Genomic DNA, 21,656 nt, shown 5'->3' on the forward strand with positions numbered 1-21,656 from the left:
TGACCAATATCATTATATTCCTTAGTTTTCCAAAAATGTTTGAAAGTATCATACATGGTTACTTAGCCCGTTGCTTCTTATAGTCATTGGAGCATCCAGTGTTGTGGATAGTTTTGACTCTATATAAACAGTTCACCCCATGGACTATTGGTGCTCTTTTTATAGCTGGAAATAGTGTCATTAGCAGCTTGAAGTCTAATCAGATTAGAGAACCAATTCTGGAAACTCCAGAACTAATTCAGAAAACTCATCTGTAAAATTTTGTTCCTCTATAACCACTTTTGGTACCACAGTACCTGTAGTAGGGTGGGGGCTGACACCTGCTGAGGTGACCTGGAGGTCCAGTTGCTGAGTGCCCATAGTCATTCTTGCTGGGTTATTGAGGCACAGATAATATGTCAGCAGAAGTCGGGATAACGCAGTTCACAGCATCTGTCCTGGGGTCCCTGTGCCCCATTGTTTTCTGTCATTTACCTGTTTTCTCTACACATCCTGGTACCTGCCCACCTCTGCCCTAGGGATGGAAGGAAAATGCCTCCTCCTCTCCTTTTATCCAAATGGTGGACAAGCCAACAGGCAAGTCAAGAGCCCAGGTTTGGGTGGTCCTTGGAGTTTGTGGGTGGAGCTACCCTTTGAGCTTTGCTGGCAGGGCCCACATCTCCTGAGCCATCTAAGTTTTAGGAGCTCTTTAATTCCTCAAAGATCATGACAAATAATTTGATATAAGCAGTGTGACATTGGGACAAGAGGATTTAGCATCTGTTACATAGAATCTTGGTTTTCTCTGGGGCGTTATCACTGTTTTTGTGGTATGGAAGGTAAAAGAAGGAAACAAACATTGGTGCCTTACGTGTTTTGATCTGGCAGCAGGGAAAAGGAAGTGTGCATTATGAATTTTGTTTGCGTTCATGGAGACTGTAAACCAATCCCTAAAATACGGGGTCAGTGCCACCTTGGTAAGTGCTGTGCAGAGAGCAGCAGGTAGGAGCTTGGGCAGGGCTGTAGTTCTCAACACAGCTAACAGAGCCCTAGGAAGGAAGCGAGGAAGTGAACTGTGCTGTGGGCAAGGAAATGGACAGAGCAAGGGTTTGCCGAGGGGCAGGCCTGGTGGGTGAGGTCTGCTCTGCCTGGGAGTGCCCGCCGGCCCACCTGTGCTCAGTGGGCAGTGTGTCTGCTGCTTCTAGGAGTGCTGCTCCCAGTGCTGTTATGCTCTGATTCAAGTATATTAACACTTGCAAGGGAGAGTGGGATGTGGTCCAGGAAATGATATGATTTGTCTATTTTCTCCTCTGTTTTGTGACTTCTAGTTCTTTCAGATTTTTGGCTGGTTATTTTAAACACAATTGATGTCAGAGTTACTTCCAAATGTCTGTCGTACTTCCATGTTGCCTATGTCTATTTTCGCCATTTTTTTTTGCCTTAAATTAATCTACGATACCATCTACAAAAATGGGTTTTGGGTTTATGACTCCATTTAGGTGGCACAAATACAGCAAGTAGAGGCTATGAAGAGGAAATTCATGCAGATTTGTGTAAACATGATCAGATGTACAGTTTCTTTCAGCAGTAATTTCCCCAGATGTTTGTAAGTTGGGCTTTTATTTTGTTGAGAGGGGGAGGCATGTTGTTCTTTGAGAACAGCCAAATTGTTGATGCTGATGAGGACCACCCAGAGGAGCCCATTGTGGGGCTCTGGAGGGTTTTAGTGTCATGGCTGTTGAGTTGTTACAGTCATTGTTGAGTTCTTTTAGTAGTCATTGGTTTCTGGTTGCACTGGGAACTGGCAGCGATGGTCACCTGGGGATGGTCAGCAGCACTGGGGACATTTCTTTTTCCTTGTGTGGTAGCCTCATGCCCTCTGTTTGATGTGGTAGTGTTGTTCTCTTTTCCATGAGTATTCCCCTCCTCTGAGCAATAAATAAAATCTTTATCCTTGTGATTTCAGTGAGGATTGAAATAATTTTCCCTTCCACTTTCGCTGCCTCGCCAAGGCTTGCAAGTCATATTTGTTTATTCTGAACATGAACCTGTCTTGGGTTCTTGCGAGCACAGCACTGCCTCTTGACTTCCCTGCATTGATGCCTGCTCATGTCCTTAAACCATGCAGCCCACCGGGCTCTTAGTCCCTACAGCAGGGCCCTCTCTTCCCCTCCCACATGCATGCAGGGCAGCCACTCTCCAGGGCTTCTTTTGCCATTTGGAAGCCATTGGCTGCCTCCCTGATTGGCCCAGCACAGCTGCAACTTCTGGGAGTGGGAGGGCACATCTGTTTTCTCTAATTTTTAGTACGCAAGTATCTGTCCTTGTGCTTCTGGGGAAAGTGGAAATGGTACATTGAACCCATGGTATCAGACTCCAGTATACAACCGTGGGTAAAAGCAGAGCTTGTTTACTTTTGGGTGGACTAACCAAACCAGCAAGGAAATCTTGCTTTGAAATCACAAGGGAACACATTTCATTTTGCAGTCAGTTTTGGGAAAAAAAATTGTAGGCTCAGTGCCGACGATAATATAAAAGATGTGCTTTGAAATGTCTCTGAGGATGGGAGCTGTGGGTTCCTTTCTCTCTCCCGAACACACTGTCCTAGTGTAACTGAAGAAAGTCCCTGAAGACATTTGGCAGCTTCACGTTATGTTTTTCTATCCAGAAAGTGGAATGGAATTAAAATTCCAATTAGGCTAAATATTTTATGTCTCCAAAAAGAAATTCAACTCTGTTTTCTGGCTGTTACCTATAATATAAAAATAAGTATTAATTGTATTTTTAGTTCTTTTAGTCTCAATATTCATATTTTTGTATTTAAACCTCCATCTGTGGTATCTAAACACAGCTGATGTATTTAGATAAAGTAATGATGTCATATGCTTTCTTTTGTATTTATTTCTGAATAAATTTATAGAATATGATACAAAAGATCACAAATCTCAATTAGATTATGTAATGTGAGGCTGCTTGGTAAGTAATTACACTTGATCTTAGCCAAAAGGCCGAGAAGCGATGCTTGGTAAGTAATTAAAGAGAAGACTTATTCCCAGTGAGGTAAATAAACTCTCTTGGTGAGTAGTTCGTACAGCACAGCATGATTTTCAGGCATTTGGGTAAATGAAGACATCTACTTCAAAATAAGAAAAATGTACTGCTAGAACCTTTTATTGCCTGTCTAGGGGTAACAAAAGTTGTCATGATCATTACTGCCTGAACATGGTTTGCAAGGTGCCAGACAGAGCAAGAGGCTGTCTGATTTCTTGGAGTCATGCCGTGTAGATTTTTATACACTGCAACAGGGTCTTCCTTACTGAAGAAGAAATAGAGCTGGGGGTGGTGGGTTCATGCCATGGTTGGATATGGGGGCAAGAAGCGTCTCCTCTCTTGTCCCTGGGTTGTTCGCCCTTTTACATAGGCCTGAGTGAGGGCGCTCTTGAGTTTATGTGACCCAATGCAGCTCTTTTTCAGTGGTAGCAACTCTTCAACAAACTTACTGTAAATCAAGAGCATATTAATTTATGTAGTTAACAGTTCACTCTGGAATAGAATTGTACAGAAAATAAAGATGAGTGAGGTAGCAAAAGGTAGGAAGGAAGAGAACCAGGAGGTTCAAACACCAGAAAAAAATTCCCTCTGGATGACTGAGCATTGAGCAGACAGCCATAGTGAAGGGTCCCTTCCTTCGGGAAGCTGTTTAGCTTTAGGCTAAATCCCACGTGTGGTGATGAGAGTATAAATATGAATCTGCCACCCATACATTTGAAATACAGCGTTTGTTGTTTGTGAATTGTCTACCAATTCCATAAATTGGAATTGGTTTGTTTGTCTACCAATTCCATAAATTGTCTTTATAATACTATTAAAGACACCTCTTAAAAATTTTGCAAAATACTACAAAATCTTTGTTCTTTCTCCATGTTACTCACCCTCAGTCTTGGTCTTGTTTGATCTATTTGCGCCAGGTCTTTATCAAAGAATGAATACTAAGTTGTCAATGATTACCTTTTTTTTTGCTTTTAGGATTGATATTTCTAATGTGTTATATAGTGACCATTAAAATTGTCACCTAGCAGAACAATCTTTTAATTATTAGAAATATTTCACTTTTGAAGAAAGAACACGTTACTAGGTTGATGGCAAGATTATGGCGGAGAGTTTGTTCAGCTTGGCAGTTTATAATCGTTGGCTATGATCTTTGCTCTTTAACAAGGAGAGAAGGAAAGAAGAAAAATGGAGGGGAAGAAAAATCTCTTACCTCCCAGGGTATTTCTTTCAGCCTCCCCTCCCCTCCCCTCCCCTCCCCTCCCCTCCCCTCCCCTCCCCTCCCCTCCCCTCCCCTCCCCTCCCCTCTTCCCTCAGATTTAGGTTATTTGTGACTGTAGTTCCCTGATTAATAATCAGGGAATGTTTAAGTAGAAGCAGAATGTTTTTATTCATCTTAGTATCTATCAGAATTTAAGCACAGAAACTTCCATTAGCAGATGTATTATTGTGTTGTGTCAAATTTGTGTTTATGGAAAAGAGGAACATCTCAGTACCCATTCAGGGAGACTTAATTACTAACACACACACACAATTATAAGGCAGCCCCTTCCAAAAGAGACCATTTGTGACAAGAACCCCAAGAAGAGCATTTTAGGGAATGCCTGGTGTTCTTTCCAAGTTATTAAGTTCTTAAGTTTAGCATGATGGAATGGGGCATGTAAATCTTTTAAATTATAGGCAAACATTTTGTAAATTGATGTGCTTTTCAGACAGTCAGATTAGTGTCCATTGGCTTCTAAAATGAAATCAGTTAAAACAGTTAAATGTTAAGAGTCTTATTAGAAAGTATTTTCCTTACTGGAAGCCTTTAGAAATTAACAGCCTCTGACTTATTTTATTTTTTATTTTTTTATTTTTTTTGAGACAGAGTCTGGCTCTGTTGCCCAGGCTAGAGTGCCATGGCTTCAGCCTAGCTCACAGCAACATCTAACTCTGAGGCTCAAGCGATCCTCCTGTTTCAGCCTCCTGAGGAGTTGGGACTACAGGCATGCGCCACCATGCCCGGCCCCATCTGATTTATTTTAATTGTGGTTCTTGTTGTTTAGGCTTCTCAGTGTCAGAATAGTTGGATTTGAGTGGCAGTTCCTCTCCTTCCTTGCCATGTGACCAGGTATCTTAATTTATATAACAGGCCAAGGCTGATTGATACCCTAAGTCAGGGGCCTCAAACTTTTTAAACAGGGGGCCAATTCACTGTCCCTCAGACTGTTGGAGGGCCGGACTATAGTTTTAACAAAACTGTAACAAATTCCTATGCACACTGCACATATCTTATTTTGAAGTACTAGAAGAAAAGAGATGATAAAATTTAAATAGAAGGAGTCTCACATTTAACTTAATCCTTTCCAAAAGTACCGTTTTTTCCCCTCTAGAAATGGCCGTCTCTGGGCCAGACCCCTCTTATTAGATGATATAACTGCCTGTCTCAGAAAGGTGGCATCCGTCATACATGGAACCACACCCTCCCTCTTCACAGGAGTCCTGTCTGTTCTTTCAGAGGATCCTCCTCCTCCTCCTCCTCCTCCTCCTCCTCCTCCTCCTCCTCCTCCTCCTCCTCCTCCTCCTCCTCCTCCTCGATTTTGGCATTATGTTGTGATGACATCAAAGAGCACTGTGCCTTGGAGTAGTTGCTAGAATTATCTGTGCATTCAAGGTTTGGAATTTTTCAAGGGCAAAATCATTTGCAGTCAAATCCTCTACTACTGAGCTGTACCCCTCAAAAGTAAAATCATTTGAACTTTTTGCTATCTGTCTGTTTATATATATATTTTTTAGGAGAAGTGAATCAATCCATTTCTTCACCCACTTTTTTTTGCCTATAGTTCTTGTTCTTTCATAAGTAAGTTAAATTAATATAATATTGAGAGATTATCTCTTTCATTCCATACTTTCAAATTTACTATCACAATTTTGTGATGTGTCTTATTTGCATTTAAAAAATTTTCTAGTGATTTTCTCTTTTTATTGGTATCTTCACAAATGAGTCTTTTATATATTCTTGATGACAGTAATGGGAAGTTATCTATTAAAAATTACTGAATTTATTTCTCACCCTAATATTTCTGATTAATTATGCATATATCTTTATTAATTGTCCTTTGCTTTCCTTTTTTTAAACTTCTGGATTGAACACTTAATTTTTAGAGAGACTTGGAAATGAATATACATGCTGTGAATTTTTTTCTAAATAAATCTTTGGCTATATTATACAGCTTTTGGTGTATGCAGTATTTTTAGCATCATTTTTGGCTAATATGTAATGATGGTTTTGATTCTTTTCTTTGATCCAAGGATTTGATCCAATCATTTTCAGTTGCTTTGTTTTGTTTCTCTTTGTGCTGTTTCAGGTTGTATTGTGTAATGTTATTTTTCAGTTGATATTTATGGCTTTTTTCCCCTTTCTTGTTTGTTTGCAGCAAGAGAAGACTTTCCTTACATTGAAATACTTCTGTCCTGCTTTTAGGGTTCCCTCTGGATGAGGGAATCCTGGGGTCTCCCTCCCCTCTCCATTTCCTCATCAGCAGTGATTCCCCCCTCCCTCATGTTCATTCCTGAATATAGTGGGGAGTCCGCCAGGGACTTGGGTTATCTTAGGGTGAGCTGAGAAAGGGAGTGCTCACGGTGGAATGCTTCCACACTCTTCTGTACACCTGCAGCTCACAGGAGTGTTCTGAGGACCGGCAGCACGTGGTCGAGGTAGCTAGCACAGCACCTCTTCCCTAAGAGGGCAGGACAACTGGCCATTCCCTTCTCCCACTCCAGCCAAGCAGATCCAGGCTTTCTGTGCTGTGGCTGGCCTGTGACACTTTGCAGCGCCCTTGTTCTCTCCAGGGGACACTTCATCCTCTGTCCCGCCTCTCTCCTTCATTCTGGGAAGCCTCTTCAGACAGTAGTGACAGAAGTGATTTGCTGTGGAAATTCCAGTGCTGTGTCTTTTAAACGTAGGGCTGCATTCCGAGTTCCGTGTGTTCCCTGTTGTCCAGTCCCTGTTTCCCGCACATGGGCGCCAGCGCTGCCAGGGTATGTAGTTTATAATAAGGATCACATGGTTGAACTGCAGGCCCTCAGTCCATGTTGTATGGCAGTTTTGGTCCCAACTCAGCATTATATGTCCTTTCCCTACCCCATTAATTATATTGTTGGGGTATTACGGGTTCAAATTGCAGTTTGGAACTATGGCAGTAAATGGGAAGAGTGACCCACAGGGACTTACTCTGTTGGCTAAGGTTTTGGTGACTCCCCCTTGCTTATTAAGTTTAAACCCTGTCAATTCTTCTTCTCCTTGAAGTATTATAGAGTCATCCTGTTAACTAACGATAATTAGGTGATAGGGGCTGAAATTTATTTACCTGGGGTAGCTTGCATGTGTTCAGCATATCCTTTCAGTTTAAAATCTGGCAATATGTCACTTGCTGGAGAGGGAAAAAATTTTCTTCTACCTTCTTAGGTCCAGTCCTTGGGGCCTGCAAATTAAACTGATAAAGGACATATTGTTAGGAGAAAAAGGTTTATACACACGTGTATAGGAACTAGCAAACCTTGTTAAATGATTAAAGTTAGAGGCTTGTATAGCTAACATAGTAGGAAGAGGAGGGGGGAAAAGGCTCTTATGAACAAATGTGTTTGTAGGAGAGGAAACAGGAGGTAAGAAACTTGATGATGATGTTTGTCTGTATGGATATGAGTGGTCTTTTTGTCTTCTGAGCCACAAAACTTGGAGGAGAAGGGATTTATGATGGGTTTATTCCTCCTGGTAGCAGACCTGCCCTAAGAGGGAATTTATGGCAGCCCTCATCGCCCAGAAGTTGCTGCTTTTAGTCAGATAAGCAAAGCTCCAAGAAGGCTTCTTTGTGCATTTGTTGAATCTCAAATGTCTTCAGCTTAAAATAGTATTTGTACCACCTCTGGAGTTCTGAGTGAGTCTCCACACACTCATTTCACTGCACTGATTGTCACCTCTGTGCCACTCCCAGCCTCTCTGCTGAACTTCAGAAACCACATTTCTAGCTGCTGCTCAGGTTATCCCAGCAGAATGTCCCAATATTACAAACACGCAAAGAACCATCTCCGCCTTCCTCCCCCATCCACCCGGTTGTTCCTGTTTGCATTCACAGAGCTGGCATTACTTGGGCTCAGAGCACTGATCGTCTCTGATGCCAGCTCCTCTTCCTTCCACCTCCAAGCATTGTGGATGCTCACCAGCACCACCTTTACAATGTCTTTTGGGCTTGCCCTGACCTTTGATTTTCCGACTGATCATCTTCCTTTCCTTTTCTCCCCACTCGTTCTGTCTCGCAGGCAGTGGCTGGCTGTTTATTCTATTGGCAAAAGTTTTGGTGACTCCCTATTGCTTATTAAATTAAGCTAATAATTACTTATTAACTTGCAACTGGCATTCAAGGGTGTCCATCTCATCCTCCACTGCCTTAGCTAAGCAGGACTTTCCTGCCTGTCAGAAACGTGAGCTCTGCCGCCCGCCCCAGGCTGGTCGGGCACAGCCTTCAAGGTGCAGCTCAAATGCCACTTCTCTCCTCCTGGAGGTCAGGTGGGTCTTCTGAGCACCCCCAGCCTTCCGTGTCCCTTTTGTGGTAACTACCACAGGCTGTCAGAGCGTAATTATTTGTCTAGTTACCTATCATCAAAAGTTCTTTAAAGTTAGAGCCTAGATTTTATTCATTTTATATTCCTTTTCAACAATACTGTGTACGTAATAGGTGTGCTATGAATTGCAGGAATCATTTAAGAAATTCTAGCATCTGTGAGAGAGGAACAATTAAATGAGCTCTTTGGGGACAGGAATGGTGGGCTGGGTCTGTGGGGAGCCACTCTGAAGGTGAATGGGGGACGGGGCTTGGGCTTCCCCCAGTGGGCCTGGTGTGTGGACAGGGACAGTCTGGAGTTAATGCAGTGGTAATAGTTAGAGTTGATGGGCACGAATTGTGTATCCACTTCATCTTCATTAGCGCCCCGCTGAGGTACATGCTGTTTAGTGCCTGTGCAGAGGGGATGTTGAGGCTGACAGAGGCTGAGGCTGTGGCTAAGTTGGGGCTGGGTATCGTGGAGGTGGCGTGAGCAGAGAGGCAGGATTCAACCTAGGCCTTGATGCTTCATTTACATCAGCTGCACAAAAAGGTGCCTTAAAACACACACACACAACACCATATTCTTAAGGAAGTCTGTGACCCTAAATTGTTTTAGCAAAACTTATCACATTGTTTATATATCTTGTTCTCGGCATTTTGTTGAAGTTAGTGGGTTTGGAGGCCTCTGAATGCAATGCATTAGATATAATGCAGAGTGTCATTTTCAAATTTCTCCTTTAAAAATCTTGTTCATTGTTAACTGTGTGGAATCCATCCTTTCTTATTTACCTTTTTTAAACCTTTTTGTACTCACTTGATGTCTGTGTAGCCCCTGCGAAGGTGGCTATGTGGGGAGCCCTGGCTTTCAGTCAGGCACCAATTCCGGACTCTAAGGAAGTGCTTCCAGACACTTCGGGGCAAGTTTGCCTGAAAGTGGCATCATCTTTGACCTGGTGTCTACATTAAATTAATTTCTGCAAGCAAAAGCTAATGACAAATGGGGAAAACGCTATGTTTGCAGCTCATATTACAGAAGGCTAATTTCCCTAATATGTTAAAAGTTCCTACTTTTTAAAAAGGTTGGTAACCCAATAGAATAATGGACAAAGGATATGAACAGAGAGTTCACAGGTAAGAAAATACACATAACTCTTCAGTGTATAAAGATGTCCCACCTTACAATAAGAGAAAGATAAAGATTTCCTGAGATACCGCCCTCCCCCAAATAGATTGACAGTGAGGACTGCCTTAATTTGCTAGGGCTGCGATAAACAAAGCACTGCAGACTGGGTGGCTTAAGCAGAAATTCATGGTCTTACAACTCTGGAGTCTGGGTAGGATTCTGTGATCTAGGTATGGGCAGGGCTGGTTCCTCCCTGGCTCACAGATGCCCATCTTCTCCCTCTGTGTTCATATGGTCTTCTGTGTGTGTGTGTCTGTGAGCTAATCTCCTGTTCTTTTAAGGACACCAGCCATATTGGATAAGGTCTACCTCAGTGACCCCAGTCTAAGTTAATCACTCCTTTAACTCATTAACTGCCATGTGAATTGTAGTTAACTCAATGAGCCTGGAGCCTTGTGAAGCAAAAACCCTGCAGTTGGTTCGTGACAATCTTATTTTTATTTATCTTATTTATCTTGTTCTTATTTTTACTATTAATATTGACATTTGATTCTTTTTATTTCCTCTATATTTTATTTCAAAATATGGTGGGGGTACAAATGTTGAAGTTACATAATTGCTTTTGCACTGTCCAAGTCATAGCTACAAACATGAGCATCCCAAGACCATTACTTGTGAATGGGCAGTTTAATTCTAAAAACGTGGATTGCATTGCATATAACTCTCACACAGAAAACAATAAAAAATAACAAATTAGAACGAATCATTTCTTATTAATAAAACAATGTAGGCGTCGGGAAATATTTCTTTTTTCTAGTGTGGCAGTCAGTGTGTTAATGACCCTTTCTCCAAATACACTTGTGTTCTGAGGTGTTGGGGGTTAGTATTTTAACATACGAATTGCAGGTGGTGGTGAGGAGAAGCACAATTCAGCCTCTAAAATGGCAAAAGTTTGATTCCATAGGTTGGCGTAGATTCAAATGGATTCCCTTGACCCAGCAGGACCTGGCAGAACTGACCCATGTGTGAGGTTTTCATGGACACCTAGCTCGTGATAGCATGTTTCCATGGAAACAACCTGATATCAGTAGGGCAAGGGCTAATTACAGCTTTAAAAATGTGGAAGTGCTTTATGGACAGATATGGAATGCTCTCTAAGAAACTTTAGGTAAAAAGCAAGGTGTACAAAAGTGTGTATGGAATGTTATAGGTTTTTACTTGTACAGGTGTAAAATATCTTACACGAGACGTCGTGATACCTTGCCGGGGCAGGGCGGGCGTTGCTGGCTGGGTACTGAGGGGCCAAGGGCGGGAGAGAGACATCTCACTGTATACATTGTGGTACCTTTTACATTTTGACTTCTGAATTTGTTAAATAATTTTATTTTTTCTATGAGAAAATTACATGATGAGGTCATTTTAAAAAAAGAAATTATTCAGATTAAAATTATCTTTGTTTTGGAAGCCTGCCGTTTTTTGGGGAAGGAAGGCAGGTGAACAGTTTTCTTTTGTTGAGGAAACTGCGGAAGCAAAAAGGCCTGGGAAATTGGGACATGCTCCCAAAGAACTTGCCCGGTTGGCATAAGTGTAGGAGAACTGCCCGAGGGCTGCAGGGAGGGGTCTTCCTTGGTATGTTTTAAGAGACAGGGCACAGTTCTGACCTGAAGGGACCAGAGAGCCTTAGGAAGGTTTGTTTTTTCTTCTTTTAAAGGCATACAACAGCCGCCATCAAGTGTTGAGTCAGCAGTGCAGCATGTGACATAAGAATGCTGGTGACCCCTAACACCATGGCGGGTCACATGTGCCACTAGCTGTCTTTTCTTAGCTGCTTGCTGTGGGGCAGGCACTCTGTGAAGCCCCCAGTCATAAGCTTAGAGAGAGGAAGTAACTTCCCTTCCCGGTCATAAAGGAGTCGTGGGGTTCAGCCCTGTCTGGTCAAGCTATCCTGCCTGCCTCCCTCCAGGAAGGGGGTGGGGATGTTTGCTGGCTTGTTTCCTAGAGAGTAGCACTTTGGGATTTGTGTTTTAAAAAGAACTCTGGAAGCCAGAGGCCTGAGTAGCCTCAAGAGACCACAGAAGAAGACAGAGCCGGGTGCCGTGGTGAGCCAGGGCTAAGTGGACGAGCTGTGCTTTAGGCCCGGGCTGCTTTCTGGAGAGCTCCCTGGAGGGGGAGACTGTGGCAGCATTTGGAGGTGTCAGAAATTGGCTCCTGTTCTACAAAAGCAGGCGAGTGAGTTGGAGGCCACGTTGGGCAGCCCTGCTCAGGAGCATGGCCTTCCCTTTGCTCACAGCCACCTGAAGAGGAAGGGAGGCTCCACCCCTGCCCCTGTGGGCACTGCTGCTGGCCTTGATCGGCTTCTCAAGGCTTTGGTTTCCTGCCACTGCTGGGCCTGAGGTCACTCAGTGAGGTGGCTTAAAGACAGAAATGCCCGTGGTTCCCATTCTGGGATTCTGGGTCAGCAGGTCTGGAACTTGCACCCTAGAAGAGCCAGAGCAGCCTCCCCCCCTCCACCCACCCCCGGCCACACCCCACGCCACCTCCCAGGTAATAGTGGAGGTTTCCTGCACTCGGGTTGCTACGCAATGGTCGCTTTGACACGCTCTCCTTGTAGGTGAATGTGCATAAAACTTTCTAGTTCCAAAACAATACTGAACAATACCCTTTGATTATTTAATTTCTTTTCTGATTCTATTTGTTTAAAAATAATTCTCCTTTTTTTTGTTTTATAGGATACAAAATTATGGATAATAATGGAGTATCTTGGTGGAGGCTCTGCACTAGATCTAGTAAGTATTATGTTGGATGCAAAATATACATCAAAGCCTTTCCATAGTAGCCCTTGGTTTTTAAGGAAAATTCTGTATGTATCCATTTCTGTTTCCCTCTTTCATGTTGCAAGAAACTAAACCATTCCTTATGTGTTTTTGCTTCTTATATATTACTGAAAATTTTTGGTCTACTTTGTTTTTTTTTTTTGAGACAGAGTCTCACTCTGTCACCCGGGCTAGAGTGCCGTGGAGTCAGCCTAGCTCATAGCAACCTCAAAAACTCCTGGGTTCAGGTGATCCTCCTGCCTCAGCCTTCTGAGTAGCTGGGACTATAGGCATGCACTACCATGCCTGGCTAATTTTTTCTATATATTTTTAGTTGGCCAATTAATTTCTTTCGGTTTTTAGTAGAGATGGGATCTCGCTCTTGCTCAGGCTGGTTTCGAATGCCTGACCTTGAGCGATCCATTCCGCCTCGGCCTCCCAGAGTGCTAGGATTATAGGCGTGAGCCACCACACCCGGCCTGTTGGTCTACTTTTGAAATTAGGTGTTTTTTTTGTTTGTTTGTTTCATGGGAATCCAGTGAATTAATTCCTAGAAGCAATGAGGATTTTGCCCAGGATTATCCCACCTGAGAACAGTTGGTTAGCTTATTTTCCAGAACTTGGTTTTATTAACTTTTGTATTTCATATGGTAACCTAGCTTCCAAAATAAGCGCATAATATTTTCATTTTGGAAGTAAGAGGCAGGGTGTGATTCGAGGTCTGATGCTGTGTGTCAGACGGTGGTCAGGCCGCTCTTCTGCTCCCTGCTTGCCCTGGTGCTGGGGCGTGGGGGTGGGGCTGGCCACACAGTGTTGTCTCCTCTGGACCCCCTCAGGTGCCATTAGTGGCCACCTGTCCATACATAAGGTAGTGGAGGCCAGATGGAGGGTGGCTTTACAGCCCCAGTCTGTGACTTGCTTGTCGTGTGAATCGTGGCTTCCTGTTGCGCTCTGATGGAGTGCTCACAAGTGACTAGCACGTACCACAGCATGGCTCAAGTCGGCCTTGGAACACCGTATGGGCAAAAGCACGTGCTTTTTTACAGACGTCACACAGCTGTTCCGCACTCGCCATCTCACGGCCACTGCGGTTATGCAGTAAGGCGATGTCATCAGCCCTGCTCCCTACCCCTCCCGTGAACACGGCCTCAGAGACAGGGGTTCCCAGGACAGACCGAGTCTGTCATTTTGGGTCTTGCCTAATAGGAAGTCACCAGAATGACGGGTCTGTGGTTTTCACTGCTGTCATAGCAAGAGCTGAGGGAAGCTGAGTTTTTTAGTAGTTACAGTCTACACAGATTTTAGTCACGAAGGAAAGAAATCCCCTTTAAGAGGATTTTTTTTCTTACCGTAATAACAGTTGGTAGTTTTGGGGAAGGTAAACTTCTAAAACTGTATCTCTTGAAGGCAATGGTACCCAATTTAGAAAATTACATACTGTTATAAACAGCTGATCAAAATGGTGTTAAAAAGGAAGATTTCAAGAAAAAAGTTAATATGGTATAAACAATTATGTTAGAATGGGAAAAACAAAATAGCTGGATTAATTTTATGACTTGCTTTGGTTCCTTTCCATAAAAACCTTTTTATTTTTTCACTCTTTTGGGAAATATGTAGAAAATTACCTCATTGTGTGTAATTAGATTTACTGTTATCTTAAATGGATTTCATTTGTGCCATATATAAAGTTGTTTACAAGGACTCTTTTTCTGATTGTAGTCCTTCAGAACAGTAATTCTAGTCTCCAAATGCTTCAGTGTGTTCGTTCTTAATGTTATGGTAGTTTATTTGGTGGCACTTTTCTTTGGATTTCTTTGAATTGCAGTCTGAAAGTTTAGGCATTGTGGTTGGAAGGAATCGTAGAACTCTCCAGTTGATAAAAAAAAATCCCATATGGTGTGAGAATCTCATCAAACCACCATCTACTTTGTACATGAATGGTGCTGGTGACAAGAGACAGGTATTCCCTTTTGACAGTCTCTCTTCATCTCATTTTGTCGATGAGGGAACGGAGACCCTTGCAGGCCAGGGTCCCAGCTGGCACACACAGCTGGGCTCTGGACCTCGCCTTGCCGCTGCAGCACCTGTGGCCTTCCCCGGCCCCACCGGGCCTCCCCCACCCCTGACTTTGTTGTCTCTTTTTACATCCTCTGCCCTTTTTCTGTTGGCCTGCTCAAAGAAGCAGGGCCCCTCAAAGAAGAGGCCACACTTTTAATCATGGGAAGGGGCGTGCTTTGGGGTAGGCAGGGAATTGTGTGGTGTCACCGTCCTTTCTTCTTTTCCATATCCACACCATCGGGCCCCGCTGTGGTACTAGCAACAAGGTCAGAGCTGAAGAGAACTGAAAGTGGGATTTTCCCTTCCCATTTTACAGATTCAGGAGGGCCACATGGAGAGCGGAAGTGACTTTGCCCCAGGTTGAAGATTGGTTGGCCTCAAAACCAACTTGCGAACAATGTGGCGTATAAATAAAATAAATAAATAAATCTTGGGGCCGAGTGCAGTGGCTCATGCCTATAATCCCAGCACTTTGGGAGGCTGAGGCGGGAGGATTGTTTGAGGCCAGGAGTTTGAGACCAGCCAGGGCAATATAACGAGACCCTGTCTAACCAAAAAATAGAAAAACTAGCTGGGCGTGGTGGTTTGTGCCTGTGTTCCCAGCTACTTGGGAGGCTGAGGCAGGAGGATCACTTGAGCCCAGTCATTTGAGGTTGCTTTGAGCTAGGCTGACACCACTGTACTCTAGCCTTGGAGATAAAACAAGACCCTGTCTCAAAAAGGAAACCAAAAGTTCTTGGGCTTTGAGTATCAGACAAAGGGAGAGACATGACTGAGTGGCTTTATTACTTGACATTTGGGATAAACCCAGATGAACTTTTGTGAGTTGCTGGGACATTGTCCTGTGGAGGGACTGCCCAGTTACGGTGTCAGGGCATGTGTGTCTCCTCAGCTGGCAGAAAGGGTGTCCTTTAGAAACCCATTCTCCTTTGTTGCTGGTGCTGTATCCTTTTTGGCTTAAAAGATGCAAATTTTGGATCTAGTGCAAAGAATAAGGAGATATTAAGAGTCATGACTAAGGTAGGCATATGTTTTATTTTGAATGCACTTATTTGAGTGTGCACAGTTTGTTTTAATTTTTTTTTTTAAAAATGTTTTTTTTTTTTTTGGAGACAGAGTCTCCCTTTGTTGTCCAGGCTAGAGTGAGTGCCATGGCGTCAGCCTAGCTCACAGCAACCTCACACTCCTGGGCTCGAGCGATCCTTTTGCCTCAGCCTCCCGAGTAGCTGGGACTACAGGCATGCGCCACCATGCCCGGCTAATTTTTTTTTATATATATATCAATTGGCCAATTAATTTCTTTCTATTTATAGTAGAGACGGGGTCTCGCTCTTGCTCAGGCTGGTTTTGAACTCCTGACCTTGAGCAATCCGCCCGCCTCGGCCTCCCAAGAGCTAGGATTACAGGCGTGAGCCACCGCGCCCGGCCAGTTTGTTTTAATTTTAAAAGAGAAATAATAAAATTAAATGTTCTTAGGATTTCCAAGGTCACTCTGAGGAAACACTGCAGACTTTGGAATACAATCTGAAAACTATTTATGTTAATATACTCTCAAGTTTCAGCTGCCTTTAATAAAGGTTCCATGACTTAGAAGAGTTCAAGATATTCTAACTTACAATGTGGTAGATTTTTTTTTTTTTTTGAGACAGATTCTCACTTTGTTGCCCAGGCTAGAGTGAGTGCCGTGGCGTCAGCCTAGCTCACAGCAACCTCAGTCTCCTGGACTCAAGCAATCCTCCTGCCTCGGCTTCCCAAGTACCTGGGATTACAGGCATGTGCCACCATGCCCGGCTGATTTTTTTTTTTTCTCTATATATTAGTTGGCCAATTAATTTCTTTCTATTTATAGTAGAGACGGGGGTCTTGCTCTTGCTCAGTCTGGTTTCGAACTCCTGACCTCGAGCAATCTGCTTGCCTCGGCCTCCCAGAGTGCTAGGATTACAGGCGTGAGCCACTGCGCCCGGCCAATGTGGTAGATTTTTGTAGCTTGGTGAGTGAAAGCATTTTTTTTCCAGCAAATATTTGTCGTGTGCCTACTGTGTGTCAGGTGGTGCTCTAGTCATGGGTGTGTTGTCCTAAGCAGAATGGAAGACTGCCCCACTCTCGGGACGGCGTTCTGAGGAGGGGCAGTCAGTGTCATCATTTGTTAGAAGGTTCCTTTCTACAAGGAAAGCAAAGCAGGGGGAGGAGAAGGGAGGGGGAGGAGGGGGAGTTGGAGGAGGATTAGCTACTGAGGGTCTGAGGCTGAAAGGTTTTAGGTGATTAAAAGATCAGTCAGTGTTGCCAGAGAATCTAAGGGACAACCTCGGAACCTAATTACGAAGGAACTGTGCTGCGTAATTGGTCACTTGATCAGAGATGTTTGACAAACTTAAAAATGAGTACACACGTGATTTCTTAAAAATGAGACGGCGTATTCATTAATGTCAGGCAAGCTGCTGTCGTGGCAGCTCCAAACAGTGTCTCACATGAGATAGAAATTGACTTCCTCCCCCACATTGGGGCGTCAGGGACTGGTGCTGGCGGGGCCTCTCCTGTCTTTAGCTCATGGCTTCCCTCGGCGAGTCTTCGCCCATTTGCCCGTTGTCATCTGCAGCTGCCAGTGCTTCCACGCCCACCCAGGAAGGCCATGTGGCACTCTCGCTCATGGTCCTTCGGAGAGCACCGAGTCACGTGACCACAGCCTGCTGCTGCAGAGTGTGGGCCGTGTGGTCTCCAGGTGGCTGGCGTGTGCCTGGCTGGTCCTCCATAGTTTGGAAGAAGAAGGGGAGGACAGAGGCGGCCAGGGGAAGGTAACAGTCACCAGAGATGGGGTGAAGTCTGGATGTTTCTCAAGGCATTCTGTCTTACAGACCACTGTTTGAAGAGTCCACAGTCCCCTTAATAATAGAGACCACTGTGGTGATAGTGTGTAGACACGGTAGTGACAGGGAATGCTAAGAGTAAATAGAGTGTCACTCTGAGAACTTAGCTCAGGCTGGGCTCACCCACTGAGGAACTCTGCGGGGGCCAGGGTAGAAAGCAGCTGAGTGCCTTTTGTAGTGAATTTTGATGCCAGGAAGGATTTACCCCCAAGTAAATGGTCTCTTTTCTCCCCTCTCCCTTGGTCCCCCGTGGGCATATAAATCAATTATGGATGGTGTTCAGGCCAGATTTAAAAGGGCATAACCATACAGATTAATCACAGAGCCAGCTCTTAATTATCCAGGGGAAGATTTTCAATTAGTTTTCCTCGGCTCTTACTTTCCCCTCCCCTTGGTAATGACAGGAGGCAGTGTCTTTCAGAGACTTGATTGTGGAGGGGAGGGCTGGTCACTGATTCTCTGCTCAGTGGGGACTCCCTGGGGGGGAGGCATCCTCTGCACCATGGTTTGCTGTGAGCAAGAGCAGGTGATAAGAAAAGTGTTTTCCAGAGACAGTAGATGTAATGTGAGGGAGGGTTTTTCAAATTGTGTTCTTTGGAATAGTAGTTTTGATATGTATTTCCTGAAAATAAGACTCTTGGTCAAAATACTTTGGGAAAAACTAGGTTCTGGGGGAACAAAGTGTGCCTCATACTGTCTTAGTCTGAGGTAATTTTTGGACAATATCTTATAGTTTGAGAACATTCCCGGCAGCCTAGCAGACCTAGGCAGTTAGAATCTCTGAGCGTGTGATGGTAGGTTGAACTAGAGCGACCAGCATGTTCTCTTGCATCTGGGTCCCGAGTGGGAGAAACCCAGGGGGTGGCTTGATCCCAGCTGTGTTCTGCTCTCAGACAAACCTGAGTCCCGTTAAAATTTAGTGAAAGTCACCCGGTTGTGTCTTCCTGTTGCCTAAAATGTGTGAATCTGGGTTAGGATGGCATTCACTTTCAAGTCTGGAAACAAGGGGTACCACCATTCAGAAGAAAAAGGAATCTCCTTCACTGGACGTCTGCCCCTCTGTCAGTCTGTTAGGGGTCCTTCGGGAAGCGTCAGCCGTCTTCCTCCATAACCTGTGAGCCTTAGTTGCGATGCACTCCCCGCCCTGCAGGCAACGGGGCTTCCTGTACGGTCTGAACTGAGCTCAGCCACCTGGCTTTTCTCCTTTAACTGGGGCTCTGTGTACCCCCACTTCTTCCTTCCAACTTTATACAATCAATAGTAACAGTTCTTTTGAATTTCTCAGAATAAAAGTGATTTGGGACAGTTATTACCTCATCAGGGATGATAGAAATAATAATAGTTATAACACATAACAAATCCCAAATTATTTGGAATTGTTTCAGCTGCGTCCCCCAAGTTGGGGGCTTTATAATACAGATTAAGAAAATTCTGGTGCAGGGGTGGCCTCAGAGAGTGGTTGGCTCCCAGGCCTTCTCCTTTCAATGACTCGTGCTTTTGGTTACCTGGGATGAACCTTCTGGTAAGGAAACCAAGTATGTTAGGGCAGGTCCCAGCCGCCCCATGTCCTAGAGTGTACTGTGAGTTTCTGGGCTGTTTGTTCCTGGACTGGAAACCTCCCCCCCCACCCCCCACCCCTTTCCTCATGGGCCATCTTGGAGGCCACTGGCATGGCCCACTGGGGGCCTTCCCACTGGCTCCACTCTGGTTCTTTGCTTTTTAAAAGGGTCCTATCATAGATTTTGATTGGGCAAAATGCCTGTATTAATTGAAGAAGTTTTTAGATTTTAATTATCCTTGTCTATTTAACATGGAAACTGTCTCTTTTATCTCAAACTACATATGGCATTTAACTTTAATAATTTATTTTTGTTTTAGTTAGAACCTGGCCCTTTAGATGAAACTCAGATCGCTACTATATTAAGAGAAATACTGAAAGGACTTGATTATCTCCATTCAGAGAAAAAAATCCATAGAGATATTAAAGGTAAGAACACGTCTTGTTTTTCATTTCTTTAAAATACTTAAGGTGGTAGAGTTAAACTGCACTTCTCAAGGGAATTTGTTCTGCTCCTTCAACCTGCCTGGGTTGGGCTGGCTTTGGGGGGGTCTGAGAAAACGGGTAGCCCTTGGTGCCTGTTCTTCTTGGACACATGATGAAGCTGGGGAGAGACACACACGTCCCCGAATGACGGTAGACAGAGCAGTATGCAGTATGTGACGTCTGGAGGCACCCATGGCTTTGTTTTGCAGCCGCCAACGTCCTGCTGTCTGAGCACGGCGAGGTGAAGCTGGCTGACTTCGGTGTGGCGGGCCAGCTGACGGACACCCAGATCAAAAGGAACACCTTTGTGGGCACCCCTTTCTGGATGGCACCCGAGGTCATCAAACAGTCGGCCTACGACTCAAAGGTGAGGGCCAGCGCTTTGCCTTTCCTGGGTCTAGAGGGTTCCCTTTTTCTATAACCTTTGTAGCCTTTTCTGGCTGGAATGAAGTTGGCACTTTGAAGTAGGTCATAAAGGTAATTATCCAGCCTTGATTAAAAACAGTTTTCTTGTCTCCTTCTGCATCATTTAATATCCTTTATTTCTCCAGCCCACCATTATTGAGTTTTTTAGCTTAGACGTTGTATGTTTGGTGATGGTGGCACACAGGGAGGAGCTATGAAAAGGCGACTTGGAGGAATGGAAGGTGGTGGATGGGTGTGTTTCTGCAGGGATGGGTTGGGACACTGGGCACAGGTGGAAGTTAAGTCCAAGTGCACAGGACTGTGTGCTATTTAAGGGGCATGTAGATAGGAGGATCCCACAAGAGAAATGGCAAAAGTCCACAGAAATGTAAGAGCAGGGCAGGGAAGAAGCAGTGCTTTTAATAATTGCTACATATTCTTCCTGTCATACTATTTTTGGTTCTCAATTAGGGTATGCTCCTTGTCAGTATGAGACCAAATGGTAATCCTTTGTTCTGTTTTTACTTGTCATATGTTATATTCTCCTAGTTGTTTTTTTTCCTGCATTCCTTTTTTCCCCTGTTCACTCTTCAACTTGATAAACCTTTTAGTACAGATTAAAAATCCTAGGGACTCTGCTCCTTGTATCTCTGATTTAACTCCATCTCCCACAATCTGCTCTTCACAGTAGCCTGTACACGGTGAAAAGGCCTGTGGTTCACAGAGAATTGGCTTTTCTGAGCCAAAAATTTCTAAGCAAACACATATTTAACTCAGATACATTTATAGGCCAAACATCGTTTCTTCTTTTTACGTGGAAGTCATCTTAGTATTTAGTAGACATCCCACCTTGTTAAACACAGTACCCAAAGCGTACAGTTAACTGTCTCTTGGGACCCAAGGTCACTGTTATAAGCCGTTGGCTAGTACAGAGGTGTTGACGTTGTGGCTGAAGTTGCAGGTAGACCTTTTCTAAGAGTGATGAAACTGGCCGTGTCACTGTTGAATTGTAGTGGTGGCTGTGACTTCAGGGCTGGGAGCACACTGATGGCCTTGGTATCCACTGGCCAGTAAGTGACTAGTCAGTTTTCGTCCCCCATCTCCAAGCTAGCAGAGCTGGCTAGTGTCGGGCGTGTTTGCTGCTTGGCAGTGTCTTTACCTTGGGAATGCTGCATCACCTCCATGGCTGCTTCTGATCTCTGCAGCCACTTTGGCTGTTGGCGCTTTTCTTGGGGTTGTGTAATTTTAGGACTTAAGTATTTAGTTCATTCTCCTTATTTTAAGCTCTGAGGCCCATTTATCAAAGTTCATCTGTCTAGTTTTGGTAGGGCTGAGACTAGAATCCAAATTTCTTATCTGTTCATGCCACTCTGATTATTCTCTTCTCATTCTTTGTAGTTAATTAGCTGATCAACCATGTGACTCAGGGCTCGGATCTTAATTTTTCAGTTCTGCCTGTCACCACTCACACTAGAATTTTTCTTTGAATTGACCTGGCTACCCTCCCCATCTTTCTTCCAAGGCAAGGCCTCTCTGGGTGTTTGCTGAAGGTGGTAGTGTCTGGGTGTCTCAGAAAGCTTTGCCAGCCTTCTTGGGGCTCCTGCCATGTGATTTGTTTGGGCTGCTCCATGGTTCCCAAAGGTGTCTGCATCCCCAGGGCAATCTGAGCACAGCACTAAGTCTTGATTGTTGGTATGTTGTAGGAAACCTTCATTGTTAGTATTTTTTTTTTTTTTG

General features: G+C 44.2%; 1 protein-coding gene across 2 annotated transcripts in view; it reads left to right on the plus strand.

Annotated features, from left to right (window-relative positions):
• The window catches only part of STK24 (serine/threonine kinase 24), a 109,608-nt gene that overhangs the window by 68,993 nt on the left and 18,959 nt on the right, over positions 1-21,656 (plus strand). For both annotated transcript variants that reach the window (XM_020290263.2, XM_020290264.2), the window contains exons 3-5: positions 12,465-12,521; positions 19,349-19,457; positions 19,724-19,881. In XM_020290263.2, coding sequence (XP_020145852.2) covers positions 12,465-12,521; positions 19,349-19,457; positions 19,724-19,881 — 324 coding nt within the window. The remainder of the gene's footprint in view (positions 1-12,464; positions 12,522-19,348; positions 19,458-19,723; positions 19,882-21,656) is intronic.

This window comes from Microcebus murinus, chromosome 13 (assembly GCF_040939455.1).
Source record: "Microcebus murinus isolate Inina chromosome 13, M.murinus_Inina_mat1.0, whole genome shotgun sequence".
NCBI lineage: Eukaryota > Metazoa > Chordata > Mammalia > Primates > Cheirogaleidae > Microcebus > Microcebus murinus.